Source organism: Poromitra crassiceps (genome assembly GCF_964638095.1).
Source record: "Poromitra crassiceps genome assembly, chromosome: 3".
NCBI classification, from domain to species: domain Eukaryota; kingdom Metazoa; phylum Chordata; class Actinopteri; order Beryciformes; family Melamphaidae; genus Poromitra; species Poromitra crassiceps.
In genome coordinates this window covers 93,341,790-93,362,875 of record NC_139625.1, presented here as the reverse complement: position 1 = coordinate 93,362,875, position 21,086 = coordinate 93,341,790, and the positions used below count along the sequence as shown (strand labels likewise).

The window sequence follows — 21,086 nt, the reverse complement described above, 5'->3', positions numbered from 1 at the left end:
AAGGTATAGTTTACCCACTTTTTTTTTACCACTACAGCACTGCAGGCCACAATCTGTTTGAACTTCTCCGCTCCGGCAAGCGCTAGAGAGCACTGTACACCAAAACCACCAGATGAAAAAACAGTTTCTACCCACAGGCCATTACTCTGATGAACACTTAACAAATCCGATTGGTTGCATGAAACCTGTCATGTCCACCCACCAGTAATGAGCTGAATACTGTCCATGGAGTTGGGAATGTGTAACTTATCAGGAAATGTCCTGCATTATCTTTACTCACCACTCATTGACTTCATCTGTTGTTTATTCTTTCAGAAACTCTTGCAGAACAACAATGTCAATGTCAACACAAAGCCCGTCTGAAGCAGAGATTTCAGTGTGTGTTTGAATGGATTGCTAAAGCAGGAAACTCAACACTTCTGAGTCAGATCTACACTATGCTTTACCTCACAGTGGGAGATAGTGGAGAGGTCAATTTTGAGCATGAGGTCAGACAGATTGAGGCAGCATCCAGAAACCAGAGATCAGAAACAATAATCAAAGTTAAAGACATCTTTAACCGCTTACCTGGAAGAGGTAAACCAACCAGAACATTGATGACAAACGGAGTGGCTGGCATTGGTAAAACAGTCTTAACACAGAAGTTCACTCTGGACTGGGCTGAAGACAAAGCCAACCAGGATATACAGTTCATATTTCTGTTCACTTTCAGAGACCTGAATCTGCTGAAAGAGAAAAAGCTCAGCTTGGTGGAACTTCTTCATCGCTTCTTCCCTGAGACCAAAGAAGCAGGAATCTTCAGCTTTGACAAGTTCAAGGTTGTGTTCATCTTTGACGGTCTGGATGAGTGTCGACTTCCTCTAGACTTCCAGAACAACGAGATGCTGACTGATGTCACAGAGACAACCTCAGTAGATGTGCTGCTGACAAACCTCATCAAAGGGAATCTCCTCCCCGATGCTCTCCTCTGGATGACCACACGGCCTGCAGCAGCCAATCAGATCCCTCCTCGGTTCGTTGATGTGTTAACAGAGGTGAGAGGCTTCACTGACCCACAAAAGGAGAAGTACTTCAGGAAGAGATTCAGAAATGAGGAGCAGGCCAACACAATCATCTCCCACATCAAGACTTCACGAACCCTTCACATCATGTGCCACATCCCACTGTTCTGCTGGATCACTGCTAATGTTCTGGAGTCTGTGTTAAAAACCAGTGAGAGCGGAGACCTGCCCAAGACCCTGACTGAGATGTACATCCACTTCCTGGTGGTTCAGTCCAATCAGAAAGATGAGAAAGATCCACACTCAACTACAGAGACCAGGACGATGATTCTCTCTCTGGGAAAATTGGCTTTTGAGCAGCTGGAGAATGGCAACCTGATCTTCTATGAGGAAGACCTGAAAAAGTGTGGCATTGATATCAGAGCAGCCTCGGTGTACTCAGGAGTGTTCACACAGATCTTTAAAGAGGAGTGTGTGCTGTACCAGGACAAGGTCTTCTGCTTTGTCCATCTGAGCATTCAGGAGTTTCTGGCTGCTGTCTACATGCTCCACTGTCACACAAACAGGGATGAGAAGGCACTGGGCACATTCCTGGGAGAAGAATCTGATCAGGACATAATGCTGAGAAGAGCAGCAGGTATATCGGAAGACAATGACCAATCCCTGGATGCCTTCCTGTTGAGAGCCATGGAGAAATCCCTGAAGAGTAAAAGTGGCCACCTGGACCTCTTTGTCCGTTTCCTTCATGGCCTCTCACTGGATTCCAGCCAGAGACTCTTACGAGGCCTGCTGGGTCAGACAGAGAGTAGACCAGAAAGCATCCAGAGAGCCATCAACAACCTTAAGAAGATGAGCACTCATAATGACACCTCTGCTGACAGAAGCATCAATATCTTCCACTGTTTGATGGAGATGAACGACCAGTCAGTAAATCAGGACGTCCAACAGTTCCTGAAGTCAGAGAACAGATCAGATAAACTCTCTGAGATCCACTGCTCAGCTCTGGCATACATGCTGCAGATGTCAGAGGAGGTTCTGGATGTGTTGGCCCTGAAGGCCTACAACACAACAGTGACGGGACGATGGAGACTTCTCCCAGCTGTGAGGAACTGCAGGAAGGCTCGGTTAGTCCTTGTGTGAATACCAACAGGATAGAACAGTGTAGAGCCACCTTCATATCTGAGACCATCAGAATTACAATAAACATCTATAGTTCCTCAAACATACACACTATTAAAGGAACACTGACGATTTTCAACCAGCTTTGTATCATTACAAAATCAGTTTGACTGTATATCTGAAAACTGCAGTTGTGCAGGCATTCATTTAGTTTGACAGTTATTGAGAGCTGATTTGAGTTAAATTGTTTATTTGTTTATTAAAAAGGATCGCCATTAGCTAGACGACAGCTAGTCTTCCTGGGGTCCAAGACAAAATACACATTACATGACACGCAACAATTAAAATACAAAAACACAAAGGAAAAGAACAGAAGAAAGAATAAAAAGCAAATCTAAGTTAAGACAGACAATAGAATGGTCAGCTAGCCCTCTAGCTGGCCAATAGCCCAAATATTAATATATGGTCCGTACAACTCTATACTTTAGAAAACAAACATAGAAGGAAAAGTGATGTGACAAACATCATTGTGTGTGATAGTGTGTGTGTGAGTGTAGATGGGATCTGAGCATCCTTTTAAAACCAAATATTGCATGGTTGACAATTCCAAGAGGCTATGCACAATTTTCTTATTATTGTGCTTGCTGAAAGCAAGGCACAATCTATAAAGTCCCCCATACTTATTATTATATATATCTGCCACAATTTCTGGGACGTAATAACTCCCACAGTTTTCCCACCACATAGACATGCCAGAAATCAAAACGTGCGGCTCATTGAGGACAGGGTTGTTATGACTTTTGTTAGGGTTTGGTCAAGCGGTTTGGGCGCTATTCACGATTAAGCACAAGTTTTTTTCCCATTCACTTGAATGGGGTTTCACAGAGGGGCCTATAGCAACATTAAGTACCTGTAGCTCACAAACCATAAGAGCGACTGTTGCCAAATTTGGTTCATTATGTTCATAGAGTACTCTTCTACTCTGGCCTAAAATATTACACCGATTGACCTGACAGTGGCGCTATAACAGCCATCTTTACATTTTGGTCGATAACTTTAGAACCGTAGCTTCTACAATCAAACTTATTTTCCGCCAGGTTTCCTTGGCTCGTCCCACGTTTACTTATTGCTGTGATCTAAAAAAAAATACTCCTATTGACCTGATAGTGGCGCTATAACAGCCCTCTTAGGTTTTGGTCCATAACTTTTCAAACGTAGCGTCTACAATCAAAATTATTTCGCCCCTGAATTCCTTGGCTCCTCCTGCTTCTCCTCGCATAGGCCCGTCCATAACTACTTAGTCCACCCTACCAACCGTCTACAAACACCCTAGCGACCAGCCGGAAACACCCTAGCAACCAATTACTACACCCTTTAACCACCTAGAGACATGCTAGCTACACATTGCCGATTAGGGCTGCCCTGGGCAGGGGTGTTGCAAGGAGGCGGGGCGTGGCTAGGACAGCAAGCACAATTACATTTTCGTTAGGAAATTTAGATATTCTAGTTGGTTTCCTGTCTGGGCAAAGTCATCTGACCAGCTTTTTTTATTTTATTTTTTATGTTATAAATAAATAAATATAAATAAATATAAAATAAATATATATATATATATATATATATATATACACACACAGTGTATATATACAGTATATATATACAGTATATATATATATATATATATATATATATATATATATATATCAGAAACACTTTTATTGCCACAGTATTCAAGTTACATCCGAGGAATTTGTCTTAGTGTCTGTATGCAGCGTAGCGGTCAGATCAATATACAGAGATAAGAAGTAGGAAAGCTACATAAAGACAATCACAGCGTTGCAAGTGCAATCAAATCAAGTAAATCTATATACAATATGTACATGAGTGGAGGCGTGTTCCGTGGATAATAAGTATGAATTTACGTTGAATTTACATGAGATTTACAGACTGAGTTAAATAGGCGTTAAATAGGCAGTGAATTTATATGAATTTACAGTGGGAGTTAAATAGGAGTTAACATTGCATGTACATAAAATTTACAGTAAGTTAAATAGTAGGGGTGTCACGATACACTAATTTCACGATACGATACGCGATATTGGGTTCACGATAACGATACGATACGATATTTTAACAATATTCTTTTTAACAAAAGTAAATAATTTTTATGTATTTATTTATCATTTATTTAACCATGTGAGTCCCGTTGAAATCAAAGCCTCTTTTCAAGGGAGCCCTGGGAAAATACTGGAAAAATAGTCTTTCATTTGAAATACACAAAATACAAAACAAATGCTGTTTTTGGAAATTGTTATTATAATAACTATAAAACAACATGGAAGATAATGCTTATCTTGCAATAGAATGTGTCACACTGTCACAAACTAAATGTTTGTTGCATGGTGAAAGAAAAATAAAGTATACAATCTATTTCAACCATTGTACCCTGTTAGTCCAACGGTTCGATCGTTTTAACATTCGCGCGGATGGGGTTTTGACATTTTTGGTGGTCTAAGGCCAAAAGTGTGCTCAGGTCTTTTTTTCTGTGTGTTTTACAAAAGTCTCCCTCTCACCATGTTAGAACACTTCGTAGCTTCCTGTTGAGAAAATACTCACACGTTTACTGTTGGGGGTTGTTGCATGACCCGCAAATTCTCATTGACTTCCATTATAACATACTTTTTTGGGACCTCCAGCCATTGAAAAAAAAAATGCACTCACATTATGTTTTTATTCTATCATCCTGGACCAAACACCTTGAAATTTGACCTTGAAATTTAATTTTGTGGTTGGCTGAAAATTTGGGGGAATTACATGGCCTCAAAGTCCATTGCATAGTTTTCATTGTTTTCAATGTTAATTTTGAACAAAAACGACACTTTTTTTAGGACCTCCAGCTTTTTTCCCCAAAAAAGATTATTTCCCTGATGTTACACATCTCACCTCGAGTCAAGGCTTGTAATTACTAGTTTATATTGTGTTTGGCTATTTCCCCCTATTCCCCCAGTTTTGGCACAACAACCAATTACATGCAGTTTTCATGAAATGTACAGGAAATTGATCTGTATGCCGAACATGGGAAAATATTCAAAAACAGAATTTTACAGTGCACACTACTAATTTGAAGCCTTTAGACCAGGATAGATGCTGGACTAAAGCTCATTTGTGTTTTTTGGGGAAAAAGTCTGGAAGTCCTAAACAGGCACTTTTTGCTTTTTTTGGCTCAAATCATGCAGTAAATATGAAAACCACTGATGATGTCACAATGTCTATGAATGTCATCAGTGACATCATTAGTGACCAAAAACATCTTATGATAAACACTTCAATGAAAAACACTGATGATAATCTGATTACAAAAGTAATCTGATTACAACGAGTAATCTGATTACAATGAGTAATCTGATTACAAAAGTAATCTGAATTTACAGATAGAAATTACATTGTATACTGCATGGTGTCCACTAAGATACCATCACCTCGGAATGAGATGTTTGGAGCGGGGGAGTCTGGTGCAGCGCACAGGTCGTAGACCTGGTGAGACGAGGGAGGAACCCGGCCGGGTGGCAACCCACAGAGCCCGGTCCCTCTACGTACCAGAGCCCTCTCCCTCCCCCGGTCCCGGCAGAGTAGTTCCGGAGCAGCGTATTGAGTGGCTCTGACCGCATGACCACCTTCGACCCTCCCTATAGGGCTGACCGTGGGTAGCTACTGGGACGTAAGTTGGGGCTTGGCCAGCCCCGGCTGGGTCACCTGGGCGAGGGTGTATGATGTTGCAAGACCCGAAACATCATATGACCCCAGGGTACATCACTGAGGATACGTCCCAGTTATGCATCCATGCGATGTTTTTTCTTTCTTTATTGTTGCTGCCAATCTTTGACCTATCCCAGGCTATGAAATCCCCCCCCTTGAAAAATCCACTTTGCATTCATGGGAACAAAAATTTATGGGAAATTGTGTTTTTACTGTACTTTTACTGTACTTACAGTACTACTGGACACTGGCATTTGAGGGGTTAAAGTTCTGACTAAGTATGAAATGTTGGTACACATAATGAGGGATGAAGTTACCAATGAATAAAAAAAATATAAAAAAAATGTTTGGGAAAAAAGTAATAATAATCTTATTAATTATTCATATTTTGGGTTGTCACTTGGACCAACAGTAAGATGAGTTACAAAAAGATAGCAGGGTACAAGGGTTAAATAACTCATGCTCAATGGTCCCTAAACTTATGTAATCTTATGTACCCCTTGAGCTGTTTTGCCATGCCAGTAGTAGTCTACCCCTTCATGCGTGTTGATTCTGCTAAATTTGTTCTATTATTATTCAGGAGCAAAAAAAAAAAAAAAAAAATTACGATATCATTTTTTTCTGACGATACATATTGTGACGTTTCGATATCGCGATATATCGCGCGACGAAATATCGTGACACCCCTATTAAATAGGCATTAAATAAGCAGTGAATTTACATGAATTTACAGTCCCAGTTAAACAGGCATTAAATCAGATATGAGTTACAGTTTTATGGGGGGGGGGGGGTTCAGCTGACTTCAGGAGGAGAGGAGGAGATAGTGAGTGGGTTTGCGGGGCGGGGGGGGGGGGTTGTTGGTGAGGTCCTTGGTGGAAGGGGTTTCCAGGTCTTGTTGAGGCTGATGGCGATTGGGAAGAAGCTGGTCTTGTGGCGAGTGGTTCTGGTCTTGGCAGACCTCAGTCTCTTGCCGTGGGGGAGTGTCTTAAAGAGTTTGTGGCCAGGGTGGGAGGGGTTGGCCATGATCTTGCGAGACCGCTTCAGTGTCCTGGCTGCATGCAGGTCCTGGAGGGATGGCAGGTTGCATCCGATTATCTTCTCAGCACAGCGGATGATGCGCTGAAGTCTGTTAATGTCTTTGAGAGTGGCAGCAGCATACCAGACGGTGATGGAGGAGGTGAGGATGGACTCAATGATGGAGGTGTAGAAGTGCACCATTGTGGCCATTGTGGCTGCCGCACAAAGTACATCCTCTGCTGTGCCTTCTTGGTGAGAGCTCGGATGTTCAGCTCCTATTTTAGGCCATGGCTGATGATGGTCCCCAGGAAGTGGAAGGACTCAACAGTGTTGACTGGGGTGTCACCCAGGGTGATGGGGGAAGTTGGGGCTGTGTTCCTCCTCTAATCCACAATCATCTCCATTGTTTTTTGAGCATTTAACACCAGGTTGTTTTGATTGCACCAAGTCACCAGATGGTCAACTTCCTGTCTGTATTCCGACTCATCTCCGTCTGTGATGAGCCCTATGAGAGTGGTATCGTCCGCGAATTTCAGGAGCTTGACTGGTGACTGGAGGCGCAGCTGTTGGTGTACAGACCGAAGAAGTAGGGAGAGGGGACGCCGCCCTGGGCAGCACCGGTGTCGATGGACCGAAAGTCAGTTATGTGCTTACCCAGCCTCACACGCTGCTTCCTGTCAGTCCGGAAGTCTGTGGTCCATCTGCAAATGGGGTCGGGGGCGCCCAGCTGGGAGAGTTTCTCCTGTAGCAGGGCTGGGATGATCGTGTCAAACGTTGAGCTGAAATCCACGAACAGAATCCTGGCATAGGTTCCTGCATTGTCCAGATGTGTGAGGATGTGGTGGAGGGCCATGCTTATTGCATCGTCTACAGACCTGTTGCGCTGTAGGCAAACTGTAGGGGGTCCAGGAGTGGGTCTGTGATGGATTTAAGGTAGGACAGGACAAGGCGCTCAAAGGACTTCATGACCACAGAGGTCAGGGCGACGGGTCTGTAGTCTTTAAGTGCAGAAGGCCTTGCCTTTTTTGGGAGGGGGATTATGGTTGATGTTTTGAAGCATGTTGGTACATAGCAGGTCTCCAGTGAGGAATTGAAAATGTCTGTGAATACTGGGGCCAGCTGGTCAGCACAGCGCTACAGGGCAGAGGGTGATACGGCATCAGGGCCAGCCGGTAATTGGAGAAATATGAGCGGATAAGAGCATCCGGTCATATTTCTCTAATCAACTGCCTTCAGGCGGGACATCCGGGACATCCCCCTATCATCGCTCATTATTTCCCCTGAGCTTCCCTTTCTGTTTTGACCAAGTTTCCCATGCTCAAATTACAGACGTTTAGGCGGAAGCATTTATAAATTGAGAGAGCCAACCGTCTTTTAAGAGACTAGTATTTTACAAGGCTGCAAATTAATACTGAACAAACAATGACTCAAATTAAACAATGCATACTGACAATGTAACAAGAGCTAAGTAGGCTACAAATATGGGCTATAACCTTTTAACACACAGACCCCACTAGCTGGCCAGCTGGATCAGTTCAACATATCGCTAAACAGACCACCTCCCTACCTAAGAAACACTTTTCTATTAATGAAGGGTTTCACACGTTATGGCTCTATCCATGACAATTATGTATATTACATTTACAAGTTGTCATTTAGCTGACACTTTTGTGAAAATGTAGAATACGTAGAATATTTGTTTTAAATTGTGTGTGGTGTTTTTATTATTATAATGCCACATTTGAATTTCATGCGGCCCCAAGCATCCTGACCTCAAGGTTGGGAAAGCCTGCTGTAGGCTCAAAACTTTGAAAGTAAACCCCAACCAAATCTGTAGCTCTAATGGTGTCGAGTTGTTTTGCCAGAAGTTGAACTCGACATGCTGATTATTATTATTTTTTGTTATTATTATTATTATTATTAGTGTTATTATTATTGTTATTATTATTAATATCACTATTAATATTATTATTATAGTTTTTTAATCATTTTTACAAAAATTATTTCATAATAGCATTTATGTAATCTTTTCTGTTTGGTTTCTGCTTATATCTAATTCTATAATTTCGAATTCTATACTACAAATTATTATTATTATTATTATTATAATGTAGTAGTAGTAGTAGTGGAAGAAGTATGCTGTATAAGTTTTGATTGGTATGCTAGTCTCTGATAATCACTCATTTTACAGTAAATCTGAAAACAGACATTCTGCCTGTGAACTCTCAGAGACCTCAGCTCTGAAGTCCTGGGGTCCATCCCATTTCTCTTAATTGCATCACGTTTGCCTCTCTTCCGTCCTTTCCTTGCGTCTTAGTCCCTCCCACTGAGGAGGGATGGAGGAAACAAGTGAGGAGAGACGAAACGAGGAAATGTGCGGTTAGAGAAATGAGACGTCCTTCCATCTGAAGCATCATGTGAAGCCACGTCCGTAATCCTGATGACGGTGGCAGAAGATTACAGCTACAACTGCCCCCCCTTTCCCTTCACAACTAAAATGGGTTATGGCTGAACACCTGAACTAAACGTAATTTAGGCTCCCCATGTTCTTACATTAATGTTATATCAGTATCATATGATGGGCACTTATCACTTGTGCTGTTTCTCTAAAACCTTGTTAATTTGAGCTTCTTCACATTTGCGCTATGGGGCGGACTAATTAACGTGGTGCCGTTCATTTGTAGTGTTGATGATTAATGAGTCCCTCGACCACCCTGGATCGGATATTCCCCTGCCACCCTGCATTTGGGAAATTATCTTCCGGGAAGTCTGGTATGGTGTCTCCTTGCTCAGAGCTCCTCACATATCTCTCCTCCCTCCTCATGGCAGGATAAGAGCTTTTGGATGCTCTTCCAGTTGACAGACCAAGAACCACTTGATGTCAGATAAGAGAAATGGGATAGACTGTTCTCAGCTCTGAAGTCCAACCCCTCCTTTGTTTTTATTCAGAATGATGGGTTGCTCTTTGGACAAGACTGAGTGTCAAGTTGTGGCTGCAGCTCTGAAGTCCAACTCCTCCCATCTGAGAGAGCTGGACATGAGTGACAATCCCCTGGAGGATTCAGGTGTGAAGCTGCTCTCTGCTGGACTGGAGAGTCCACACTGCAGACTGGAGATTCTCAGGTCAGACATTATATTTAATAAAGTACTGATATGAATATATGATATGAATAATATATATATTAGATCATGTCATTCATGGGGCGCAGTATTCTGCTACGGGTAGGACCAGGGCTTGCGTGGATTCGTCACAGACAGTGGATCCTGTCTGTGACGAACAGGTTAGGCTCGTTCATACATATATAGATAGATATATTTTATTTCTTATACATGTTCTCATGTCTTTACATATAGAAATATATGTATACTTCTTATTTCTTGTTCATGTTTATAAGAGGCTGATCTGTTATCTCTGACATTATTTGTTTGTTTATGTTATGTCATGCTGTTGCGTTGCATCCTGTCATGTCTGGAGTTTGTGGCTCGCTGTGAGCTTTTGGAGGTGATGGGTAGGCTGTGAAACTGAATTGCCCTTCTGGGATACATAAGGTTGTCTGAATCTGAATCTGACCAGTCCATCTGAGCTGGTGTTGGGCGATAGTGGCAGTGCTGGTGGGGATATTGGCTTCTTGAAGGACACAGGTGTTGGTGCGTCTATCCTCTCTGCTGATCTTGAGGATTTTTCTGAGGCATCGCTGGTGATGTGCCTCGAGTGCCTTCAGGTGCCTGCTGTATGTGGTCCAGGTGTCTGATCCCTACAGTAGGGTGGCCAGGGCAGCACTACCACTTTGTAGAGCAGGATTTTTGTCCTGCCCTGGAGGTCGCGGTTTTCCACTGGCACAGCTGAGGCGGTGGTGTATTTCATAATCAAGCTTTGGAGGATAGAATGCTGCTGAGATATGTAAAGTGCTCCACATTTCCCAGTCTGGTACTGTCAACGAAGATGATTGGGGATGGGGTGGGGGTGCTACTGTTGGGTGGTGGCTTTTTTATGTTAAGAGCCAGACCAAGCTGATTGTATGCCTTGGCGAAAGCCTCCAGAGTGCAGTGGATATGGTGGTCGTTTTGCTTTTGGCCCTGAATCTGTTGATGTTGAGAAGTTGACCGTCAGTCCTGTACATTATTCTGACTCCTTGTGTCAGATGTTTACCTGTGACATGTAGGATTGCGGCAATGAAAATGGAGAACAGGGTAGGAGCAATGACACAGCCCTGCTTGACTACAGTGTCAACCTTAAATTTATTTTTCATCACCACCGCCACTGAGTACTGTGGCTGACATGTCATGCAACAGTCTCAGTATTTTGATGTTTTTTTTGCCAGAACCAAGGAGTCTGGGGAGGAGTCTGTTTGCCAAAACCTGAGCTAGATTTTTCCCAGTGGTGGACAAAAGGGAGAGGCTGCAGTAATTCCTGCACGCTGCCTTGTCACCCTTCTTAAAGGATGGCTTTACCGATAATCAACCCACTTTGTATCAATAATCTCGGTAAAGTAAGCACATATGGGCAGTGTTTACCGTCTCTCTATGTTTTCCTCATAGAGAGCTCCCATTTCCTCCTCTGGCAAAGCGCTCTGTTGTGAGGTGTTTTACGTCACAACCATAGATAAACCATAAATAATATGGATGTAGCTCACCCATTAAATTTATTCTCTCTGGCGGAGTTCAAACGTTGGCCGTCACCATCTTGATTTTTCGTCAGCAGAGTGGGAGGGAATGGGTTGAGTCCTTCCACACCTCACGTCAAATGGGAGTTTCCCCGAGCAACAGCTCCGCCTGCTATTGGTCCGTGATCGGCAAGCTGCGCTATCACTGGACATGTGATCTGTCAATCACCCTCTTTTCTATCATCTATTTTACTCCAAACGGGCGAGTTATATAAGATATGAGCCCCCCACAGTTGTTATGAAAAGGTGAAATTAGTTATTTAGACCAAAAGTGTGTTTCGGTCCACGCTGTAAAGATGTTTAATTACTGTTACAAAGTGGAGCATTTTAACAGGAATGATGGGACTTCTGAGTCCTGCCTCAAGTTGCCATTTAAGGAATTACAGCTTAAACAAAGACTTCCGCATCTTCAGGGGAAAGGGGGTGGGCTTGCCCACTGGTCACAACGTGTCATAATGGAACTGCGGACGTTCTGCTCAAGACGCGGAATCTGCTCCGAGGGTGGTTGTTATTGTTTATTTTTAATTTTTAAATATGCGCACATCCACGGAGAATCACAAGCCCAATGACTTGCAGCTGGCGGGGGCGGAGTTTCTGCACGCAGCAGCGTGAGCATTTTTCTCTGTGAGGAAAACACAGAGGGCGGCTGTAGCTCAGGAGGTAGAGCGGGTCGTCAGGAGGTAGAGCGGCTCGTCCACTAATTGCTTTGGATAAAAGAGGTTGGTGGTTCGATTCCCGGCTCCTCCAGGCTGCATGTCGAAATGTCCTTGGGCAAGACACTGAACCCCAAATTGCTCCCGTTGGGAGTGCCAGCACCCTGCGTGGTAACCTGCCGCCATCATTGTGTGAATGGGTGAATGTACCTACTGACTGTAAAGCGCTTTGGATAAAAGTGCTATATAAATGCAGGCCATTTACCATTTATATTTACCAAAACAGATAGAGATGGTAAAAACTGCCCATGTGCTTATATTACCGAGATGATTAATGATACAAAGTGGGTTGATTATCGGTAAAGCCATCCTTTAAAGATGGAGACAATTAAAGTGTCCATAAGTTGTGAAGGGATTTCCTCCTACATACAGCACCATGCAAACAGGGCCTCATCAATACAATCTGTCAGTAGAAGTAATACAATAATGACATTAAATATAACAGAATACTATTTCCACATGATTGTCTTCTTGTCCTTTAGGCTGAGTGCATGTCGGCTGTCAGAGAGAAGCTGCGAAGCTCTGGCCTCTGTTGTCAGCTCACAGTCCTCTAGTCTGAGAGAGCTGGACTTGAGTAACAATGAGCTGCAGGATTCTGGATTGAAATTGCTCTCTATTGGACTGAGGAGTCCACACTGTAGACTGGAGACTCTCAGGTCAGGATGTACTTTTACTCTTATATTATTACTTAACACATTCACTGCCAGCTGTTTTTTTTTTACTGTAGGTAGCTTCTGCCAGAGGGTTTTTTTGAGGATTCTGGCTCATCTTTCAAGACCTGAGGATTCTTTTCTGCTAAGATTTTGTGAACACAAAATATCTAAAAAGAACTAATAGAATGTGTGCTTTCTCTGTCTAAAGGCATTAGCACTTGAATACAGCATGGTTTCAGCGTCTGAAAATTTTAGCTGAGATAAATAGCTTTTTGTGAAATTCGATAGAACAGTCACTTTAACCATTCATTTTTGGCATCAGTAAGACGTCAGACATCTAAACAATAGTTTTGAACAGTAATTTCCTCCATAACAGCAGGAAACACCCCTCTCCTTCAAACTCCTCCCTCCGTGTGTGTTCTTCTTGGCTGCAGCGGGCGTGTCACAAGCTTGTTTCTGTTGCTGCTGCTGCTGTGCCTGTCTGCTGGCGGCCGCTGGGCAAGTCTGGATGGGCTCGCTCGTTTCTTGGAGTTTCGGTTGAGAGCTTTGATGAAGCTTTTGCGATTCTGGTCTTATTTATGCTGCGTGTTTCAAAGTGTGTTCCACCCGTAATCTATTATGCAAATTTGCAATCCCTCACCGCCAGCAATCAGCGCGAAAGCGAAAGCGTTTTCGCCAATCCATTCTACAGTATGAGAATGGTTTCATCGCGCCTTCCCCTGCAGTTTTGGCTCTGCTTTTTCTAGTCTGGGAGAGCACTGTCGCCACTTAGTGGGTCGGTGGAATGGGTGTACACGTTCGGTGGCTCCAATATTTATATAAGAGATGTAAAAGGGTTAGATGCACATCCCACGGTCAAAAAAAAAATCATTTTTTTGACGTATTAACACGTCATTGGCAGTCAACCGTTGGATTTTTTTTGACTTATTAACACGTCATTGTCAGTGAACGTGTTAACATTTTGTAAATTATTGAACCGTAAAATCAGGTTAAAACTTGTATGTCAACTTAGATATCAGTATATAAGGTGAGACTAACGTTAAATCCGCCATTGACCCTTTTCTTTCCTTTATTTGTCAGGAGGTCCAATAGACATCCCAGTTTCAAATTGTCTGTCAAGTTGTTCAGGGTTTACAGAGTCAGAATAATAAAAAAGAAGTCCATACTGATTGCTGAATAAATTAGTAAGTCCAAGTTGAACAAATAAATGAGTCCATGTTGAACAAATAAATAAGTCCATGTTGAACAAATACTGTGAATAAGTCCATGTTGAACAAATAAATAAGTCCATGTTGAGCAAATAAATAAGTTCATGTTGAACAAATAGTGTGAATAAGTCCATGTTGAACAAATAAATAAGTCCATGGTGAACAAATACTGTGAATAAGTCCATGTTGAACAAATAAACAAGTCCACGTTGAGCAAATAAATAAGTATGTGTAGAATAAATAAATTACTCCAAGCTAAACAAATAAATAATTCCTTGTTGAACAACTAAATAAGTCCATGTTGAATAAGTAAATAAGCCCATATTGAAAAAATAAATAAGTCCATGTTGAAAAAATAAATAAGTCCATGTTGAATAAATAAGTCCATTTTGAACAAATAAAGAAGTCAATTTTGAACAAATAAATAAGTCAATTTTGAACAAATAAAGAAGTCAATTTTGAACAAATAAGTCCAAGTTGAACAAATAAATAAGTCAATTTTAAACAAATAAACAAGTCCATTTTGAGCAAATAAGTCCATGTTTAACAAAATAAGTCCATGTTGAACAAATAAGTCCATATTGAACAAATAAATTAGTCCATGTTGAACAAATACTGTGAATAAGTCCATGTTGAACAAATAAATAAGTCCATGTTGAGCAAATAAATAAGTCCATGTTGAACAAATAGTGTAAATAAGTCAATGTTGAACAAATAAATAAGTCCATGGTGAACAAATACTGTGAATAAGTCCATGTTGAACAAATAAACAAGTCCATGTTGAGCAAATAAATAAGTATGTGTAGAATAAATAAATTACTCCAAGCTAAACAAATAAATAATTCCTTGTTGAACAACTAAATAAGTCCATGTTGAATAAGTAAATAAGCCCATATTGAAAAAATAAATAAGTCCACGTTGAAAACATAAATAAGTCCATGTTGAACAAATAGGTCCATTTTGAACAAATAAAGAAGTCAATTTTGAACAAATAAGTCCAAGTTGAACAAATAAATAAGTCAATTTTAACATGTTCACTGCCGTCGACGAGTTAACTCGTCAAAAAAAACGGTGGGACGTTGATCAAACCCTTTTACATCTCCTATAAAAATATGGGAGCCACCGAACGTGTACAACCCATTCCACCGACCCACTAAGTGGCGACAGTGCTCTCCAGATTAGAGAAAGCTGAGCAAAAACAGCAGGAAAAAGCGTGAGGAATCCATTCTCATGAGAATGGATTGGCGAAAACGCTTTCGCGCTGGGAGCTGGCGCACAACGGTGGGGGATTCCAAAAATAGATTCTGGGTGCAACACACTTTGAAACACACAGCAGAAAGCCCAGAATCGCACGCAGCTTCATCCCAGCTCACAACAAACAAACAAGCCGATCCAGACTCGCCCGACGAGCGGCCGCCAGCAGCCAGGCAGCACAGACAGGCAGCAGCACACAGGCAGCCTGTGACACACGCTGCAAAGCCACCAGAGACACACCCACGGAGGGAGGAGTTTGAAGGAGAGGGGGGTGGGGGTGCTGTTATCGAGGAAATTACTGTTCAGAACTATATTGTTTAGATGTCTGATGTCTCACTGATGCCAAAAATAAATGGTTAAAGTGACTGTTCTGCCTGTTCTATCGAATTTCACAAGAATGCATTTTTCTCAGCTTTCCTTTTCAGACGCTGAAACCATGCTGTATTCAACTGCTAATGCCTACATAACTACTAACTCTACAAACTAACTCTTTTACACAGAGAAAGCACACATTCTATTAGTTATTTTCAGATATTTTGTGTTCACAAAGTCCTAGCAGAAAATAATCCTCGGCTCTTGAAAGATGAGCCAGAATCCTCAAAAAAAACCTTGGCAGAAGCTACCTACAGTATTGAAAAAACTGTTGGCAGTGAATGTGTTAAACAAATAAACAAGTCCATTTTGAGCAAATGAGTCCATGTTGAACAAATAAGTCCATGTTGAACAAATAAATTAGTCCATGTTGAACAAATACTGTGAATAAGTACATGTTGTACAAATAAATAAGTCCATGTTGAACAAATACATAAGTCTATCTTGAACAAATACTGTGAATGAGTCCATGTTGAACACATAATTACGTCCATGTTGAATAAATACTGTGAATAATTCAGTTGCCTGCACTCCCTTGAGTCCCCATAAGTGCACTCCTCGAGTTTGAGGTCGATCGGACGAACGGTTCTCAAGATAAACCACTTTTTGTGTGGCCAGTAGGTGGCGCTGTGCTGAATTGCACGAAATTCGGCACTGCACTGTGTCGAGTTCCCATCAGCGCACTCCCCAAATTTGAAGTCCATCGGACAAACGGTTCTTAAGATAAACCAAATTTTCTGTTGCCAGTAGGTGGCGCTATGCCCATAGGGCACTGCACTGCACAATAGGGCACACTTCTAAAGTTTGAAGTCGATCCGACCAACGGTTCTCAATGGCATGCAGCAGATGATGCTCATCCATAAGCAGTGGTAGAAATGGCCAGGTTTTACTCTGGGAACCCTACTTACACAGGATGGGGGTTCCCGAAAGTGCCGTGGCCCTAGAGGATATTATTTCTGAATGCGTGACTCATTATAGCCTACCATTATAGCCACGTAAAAATCTCTTAGAAATGTCACTGAGCTCTACTGATTATTTCCACTTGATTTTATTCATGACAGACTTGATGACACATGAATATTAATGCTGCTTATTCAGATTACAAATACATATTCTCCTACTATTCTTTGCTCCTTCGTGCTGCCCACTTGTTGCATTGCTAGACATTTTTTAATTGGAACCTGAGGATGGGATGCTGGCCCCCCTCATTCTCACAGCAATGTAAACACAGGGTCTTAAAGTGACGACCCTGTGTTTACTCTCACTTAGTGTCAAGCTGTGGCTGCGGCTTAGGGCTTGAAGGAGCAGAACTGAAGACAAATATTCAAATATCGAACGTGTTTCACATCCGAATCGCACGGAAACAGGGCACCGCCCTCCGTCGGGTCACCATCAGCGCACCCCCCGAGTTTCAAGTCGATCCGACCAACGGTTCTCGAGATACGCGAAGGACAGACAGAGAGACACAGAGAGAGAGACAGACGCTCCCGTCATTATAGTATAGATATATGTATACATTAAGGATTTTTTATAGACCTATTACTGCAAAAATGCAGATACTGCACTCTGTGCACCTTAATACAGATATATAGGTAGTACAAATGCAAAGCGCAGTAACTACAATCTAGTGTCCTTTTCCTGTCTTGTTTTTCATGAGAAAATCATAATCTGTTTTGATTTCGATACCACATTTATATTTACCAAAACAGATAGAGATGGTAAAAACTGCCCATGTGCTTATATTACCGAGATTATTAATGATACAAAGTGGGTTGATTATCGGTAAAGCCATCCTTTAAAGATGGAGACAATTAAGGTGTCCATAAGTTGTGAAGGGATTTCCTCCTACATACAGCACCATGCAAACATAGTGGACCTGCTTTAGACCAGGGCCTCATCATTACAATCTGTCAGTAGAAGTAATACAATAATGACATTAAATATAACAGAATACTATTTCCACATGATTGTCTTCTTGTCCTTTAGGCTGAGTGCATGTCGGCTGTCAGAGAGAAGCTGCGAAGCTCTGGCCTCTGTTGTCAGCTCACAGTCCTCTAGTCTGAGAGAGCTGGACTTGAGTAACAATGAGCTGCAGGATTCTGGATTGAAATTGCTCTCTACTGGACTGGGGAGTCCACACTGTAGACTGGAGACTCTCAGGTCAGGATGTACTTTTACTATTATATTATTACTTAACATTTTGTAAATTATTGTACCGTAAAATCAGGTTAAAACTTGTATGTCAACTTAGATATCAGTATATAAGGTGAGACTAATGTTAAATCCGCCATTGACCCTTTTCTTTCCTTTATTTGTCAGGAGGTCCAATAGACATCCCAGTTTCAAATTGTCTGTCAAGTTGTTCAGGGTTTACAGTCAGAATAATAAAAAAGAAGTCCATACTGATTGCTGAATAAATTAGTAAGTCCAAGTTGAACAAATAAATGAGTCCATGTTGAACAAATAAATAAGTCCATGTTGAACAAATACTGTGAATAAGTCCATGTTGAACAAATAAACAAGTCCATGTTGAGCAAATAAATAAGTATGTGTAGAATAAATAAATTACTCCAAGCTAAACAAATAAATAATTCCTTGTTGAACAACTAAATAAGTCCATGTTGAATAAGTAAATAAGCCCATATTGAAAAAATAAATAAGTCCATGTTGAAAACATAAATAAGTCCATGTTGAACAAATAGGTCAATTTTGAACAAATAAAGAAGTCAATTTTGAACAAATAAAGAAGTCAATTTTGAACAAATAAAGAATTCAATTTTGAACAAATAAGTCCAAGTTGAACAAATAAATAAGTCAATTTTAACACGTTCACTGCCGTCGACGAGTTAACTCGTCAAAAAAAATCCAACGGTTGACTGCCGTTGACGAGTTAACTCGTCAAAAAAAACGGTGGGACGTTGATCAAACCCTTTTACATCTCCTATAAAAATATGGGAGCCACCGAACGTGTACAACCCATTCCACCGACCCACTAAGTGGTGACAGTGCTCTCCAGATTAGAGAAAGCTGAGCAAAAACAGCAGGAAAAAGCGTGAGGAATCCATCCTCATGAGAATGGATTGGCGAAAACGCTTTCGCGCTGGGAGCTGGCGCACAACGGTGGGGGATTCCAAAAATAGATTCTGGGTGCAACACACTTTGAAACACACAGCAGAAAGCCCAGAATCGCATGCAGCTTCATCCCAGCTCACAACAAACAAACAAGCCGATCCAGACTTGCCCGACGAGCGGCCGCCAGCAGCCAGGCAGCACAGACAGGCAGCAGCACACAGGCAGCCTGTGACACACGCTGCAAAGCCACCAGAGACACACCCACGGAGGGAGGAGTTTGAAGGAGAGGGGGGTGGGGGTGCTGTTATGGAGGAAATTACTGTTCAGAACTATATTGTTTAGATGTCTGATGTCTCACTGATGCCAAAAATAAATGGTTAAAGTGACTGTTCTGCCTGTTCTATCGAATTTCACAAGAATGCATTTTTCTCAGCTTTCCTTTTCAGACGCTGAAACCATGCTGTATTCAACTGCTAATGCCTACATAACTACTAACTCTACAAACTAACTCTTTTAGACAGAGAAAGCACACATTCTATTAGTTCTTTTCAGATATTTTGTGTTCACAAAGTCCTAGCAGAAAATAATCCTCGGCTCTTGAAAGATGAGCCAGAATCCTCAAAAAAACCCTTGGCAGAAGCTACCTACAGTATTGAAAAAACTGTTGGCAGTGAATGTGTTAAACAAATAAACAAGTCCATTTTGAGCAAATAAGTCCATGTTGAACAAATAAGTCCATGTTGAACAAATAAATTAGTCCATGTTGAACAAATACTGTGAATAAGTACATGTTGTACAAATAAATAAGTCCATGTTGAACAAATACATAAGTCTATCTTGAACAAATACTGTGAATGAGTCCATGTTGAACACATAATTAAGTCCATGTTGAATAAATACTGTGAATAATGCAGCTGCCTGCACTCCCTTGAGTCCCCATAAGTGCACTCCTCGAGTTTGAGGTCGATCGGACGAACGGTTCTCAAGATAAACCACTTTTTGTGTGGCCAGTAGGTGGCGCTGTGCTGAATTGCACGAAATTCGGCACTGCACTGTGTCGAGTTCCCATCACTCCCCAAATTTGAAGTCCATCGGACAAACGGTTCTTAAGATAAACCAAATTCTCTGTTGCCAGTAGGTGGCGCTATGCCCATAGGGCACTGCACTGCACAATAAGGCACACTTCTAAAGTTTGAAGTCGATCCGACCAACGGTTCTCAATGGCATGCAGCAGATGATGCTCATCCATAAGCAGTGGTAGAAATGGCCAGGTTTTACTCTGGGAACCCTACTTACACAGGATGGGGGTTCCCGAAAGTGCCGTGGCCCTAGAGGATATTATTTCTGAATGCGTGACTCATTATAGCCTACCATTATAGCCACGTAAAAATCTCTTAGAAATCTCACTGAGCTCTACTGATTATTTCCACTTGATTTTATTCATGACAGACTTGATGACACATGAATATTAATGCTGCTTATTCAGATTACAAATACATATTCTCCTACTATTCTTTGCTCCTTCGTGCTGCCCACTTGTTGCATTGCTAGACATTTTTTAATTGGAACCTGAGGATGGGATGCTGGCCCCCCTCATTCTCACAGCAATGTAAACACAGGGTCTTAAAGTGACGACCCTGTGTTTACTCTCACTTAGTGTCAAGCTGTGGCTGCGGCTTAGGGCTTGAAGGAGCAGAACTGAAGACAAATATTCAAATATCGAACGTGTTTCACATCCGAATCGCACGGAAACAGGGCACCGCCCTCCGTCGGGTCACCATCAGTACACCCCCCGAGTTTCAAGTCGATCCGACCAACGGTTCTCGAGATACGCGAAGGACAGACAGAGAGACAGAGAGAGAGAGACAGACGATCCCGTCATTATAGTATAGATATATGTATACATTAAGGATTTTTAATGGACCTATTACTGCAAAAATGCAGATACTGCACTCTGTGCACCTTAATACAGATATATAGGTAGTACAAATGCAAAGCGCAGTAACTACAATCTAGTGTCCTTTTCCTGTCTTGTTTTTCATGAGAAAATCATAATCTGTTTTGATTTCGATACCACATTTATATTTACCAAAACAGATAGAGATGGTAAAAACTGCCCATGTGCTTATATTACCGACATGATTAATGATACAAAGTGGGTTGATTATCGGTAAAGCCATCCTTTAAAGATGGAGACAATTAAGGTGTCCATAAGTTGTGAAGGGATTTCCTCCTACATACAGCACCATGCAAACAT

At 41.7% G+C, this 21,086-nt stretch overlaps 1 protein-coding gene across 1 annotated transcript in view; it reads left to right on the top strand.

Annotated features, from left to right (window-relative positions):
* LOC310773367 (protein NLRC3-like) overlaps positions 1-21,086 on the top strand; it is a gene marked incomplete at both ends in the record, with an annotated part of 40,898 nt that overhangs the window by 3,067 nt on the left and 16,745 nt on the right. Inside the window, 2 exons of the mRNA XM_083633235.1 lie at positions 316-2,125; positions 9,843-10,016. Coding sequence (XP_083489361.1) covers positions 316-2,125; positions 9,843-10,016 — 1,984 coding nt within the window. The remainder of the gene's footprint in view (positions 1-315; positions 2,126-9,842; positions 10,017-21,086) is intronic.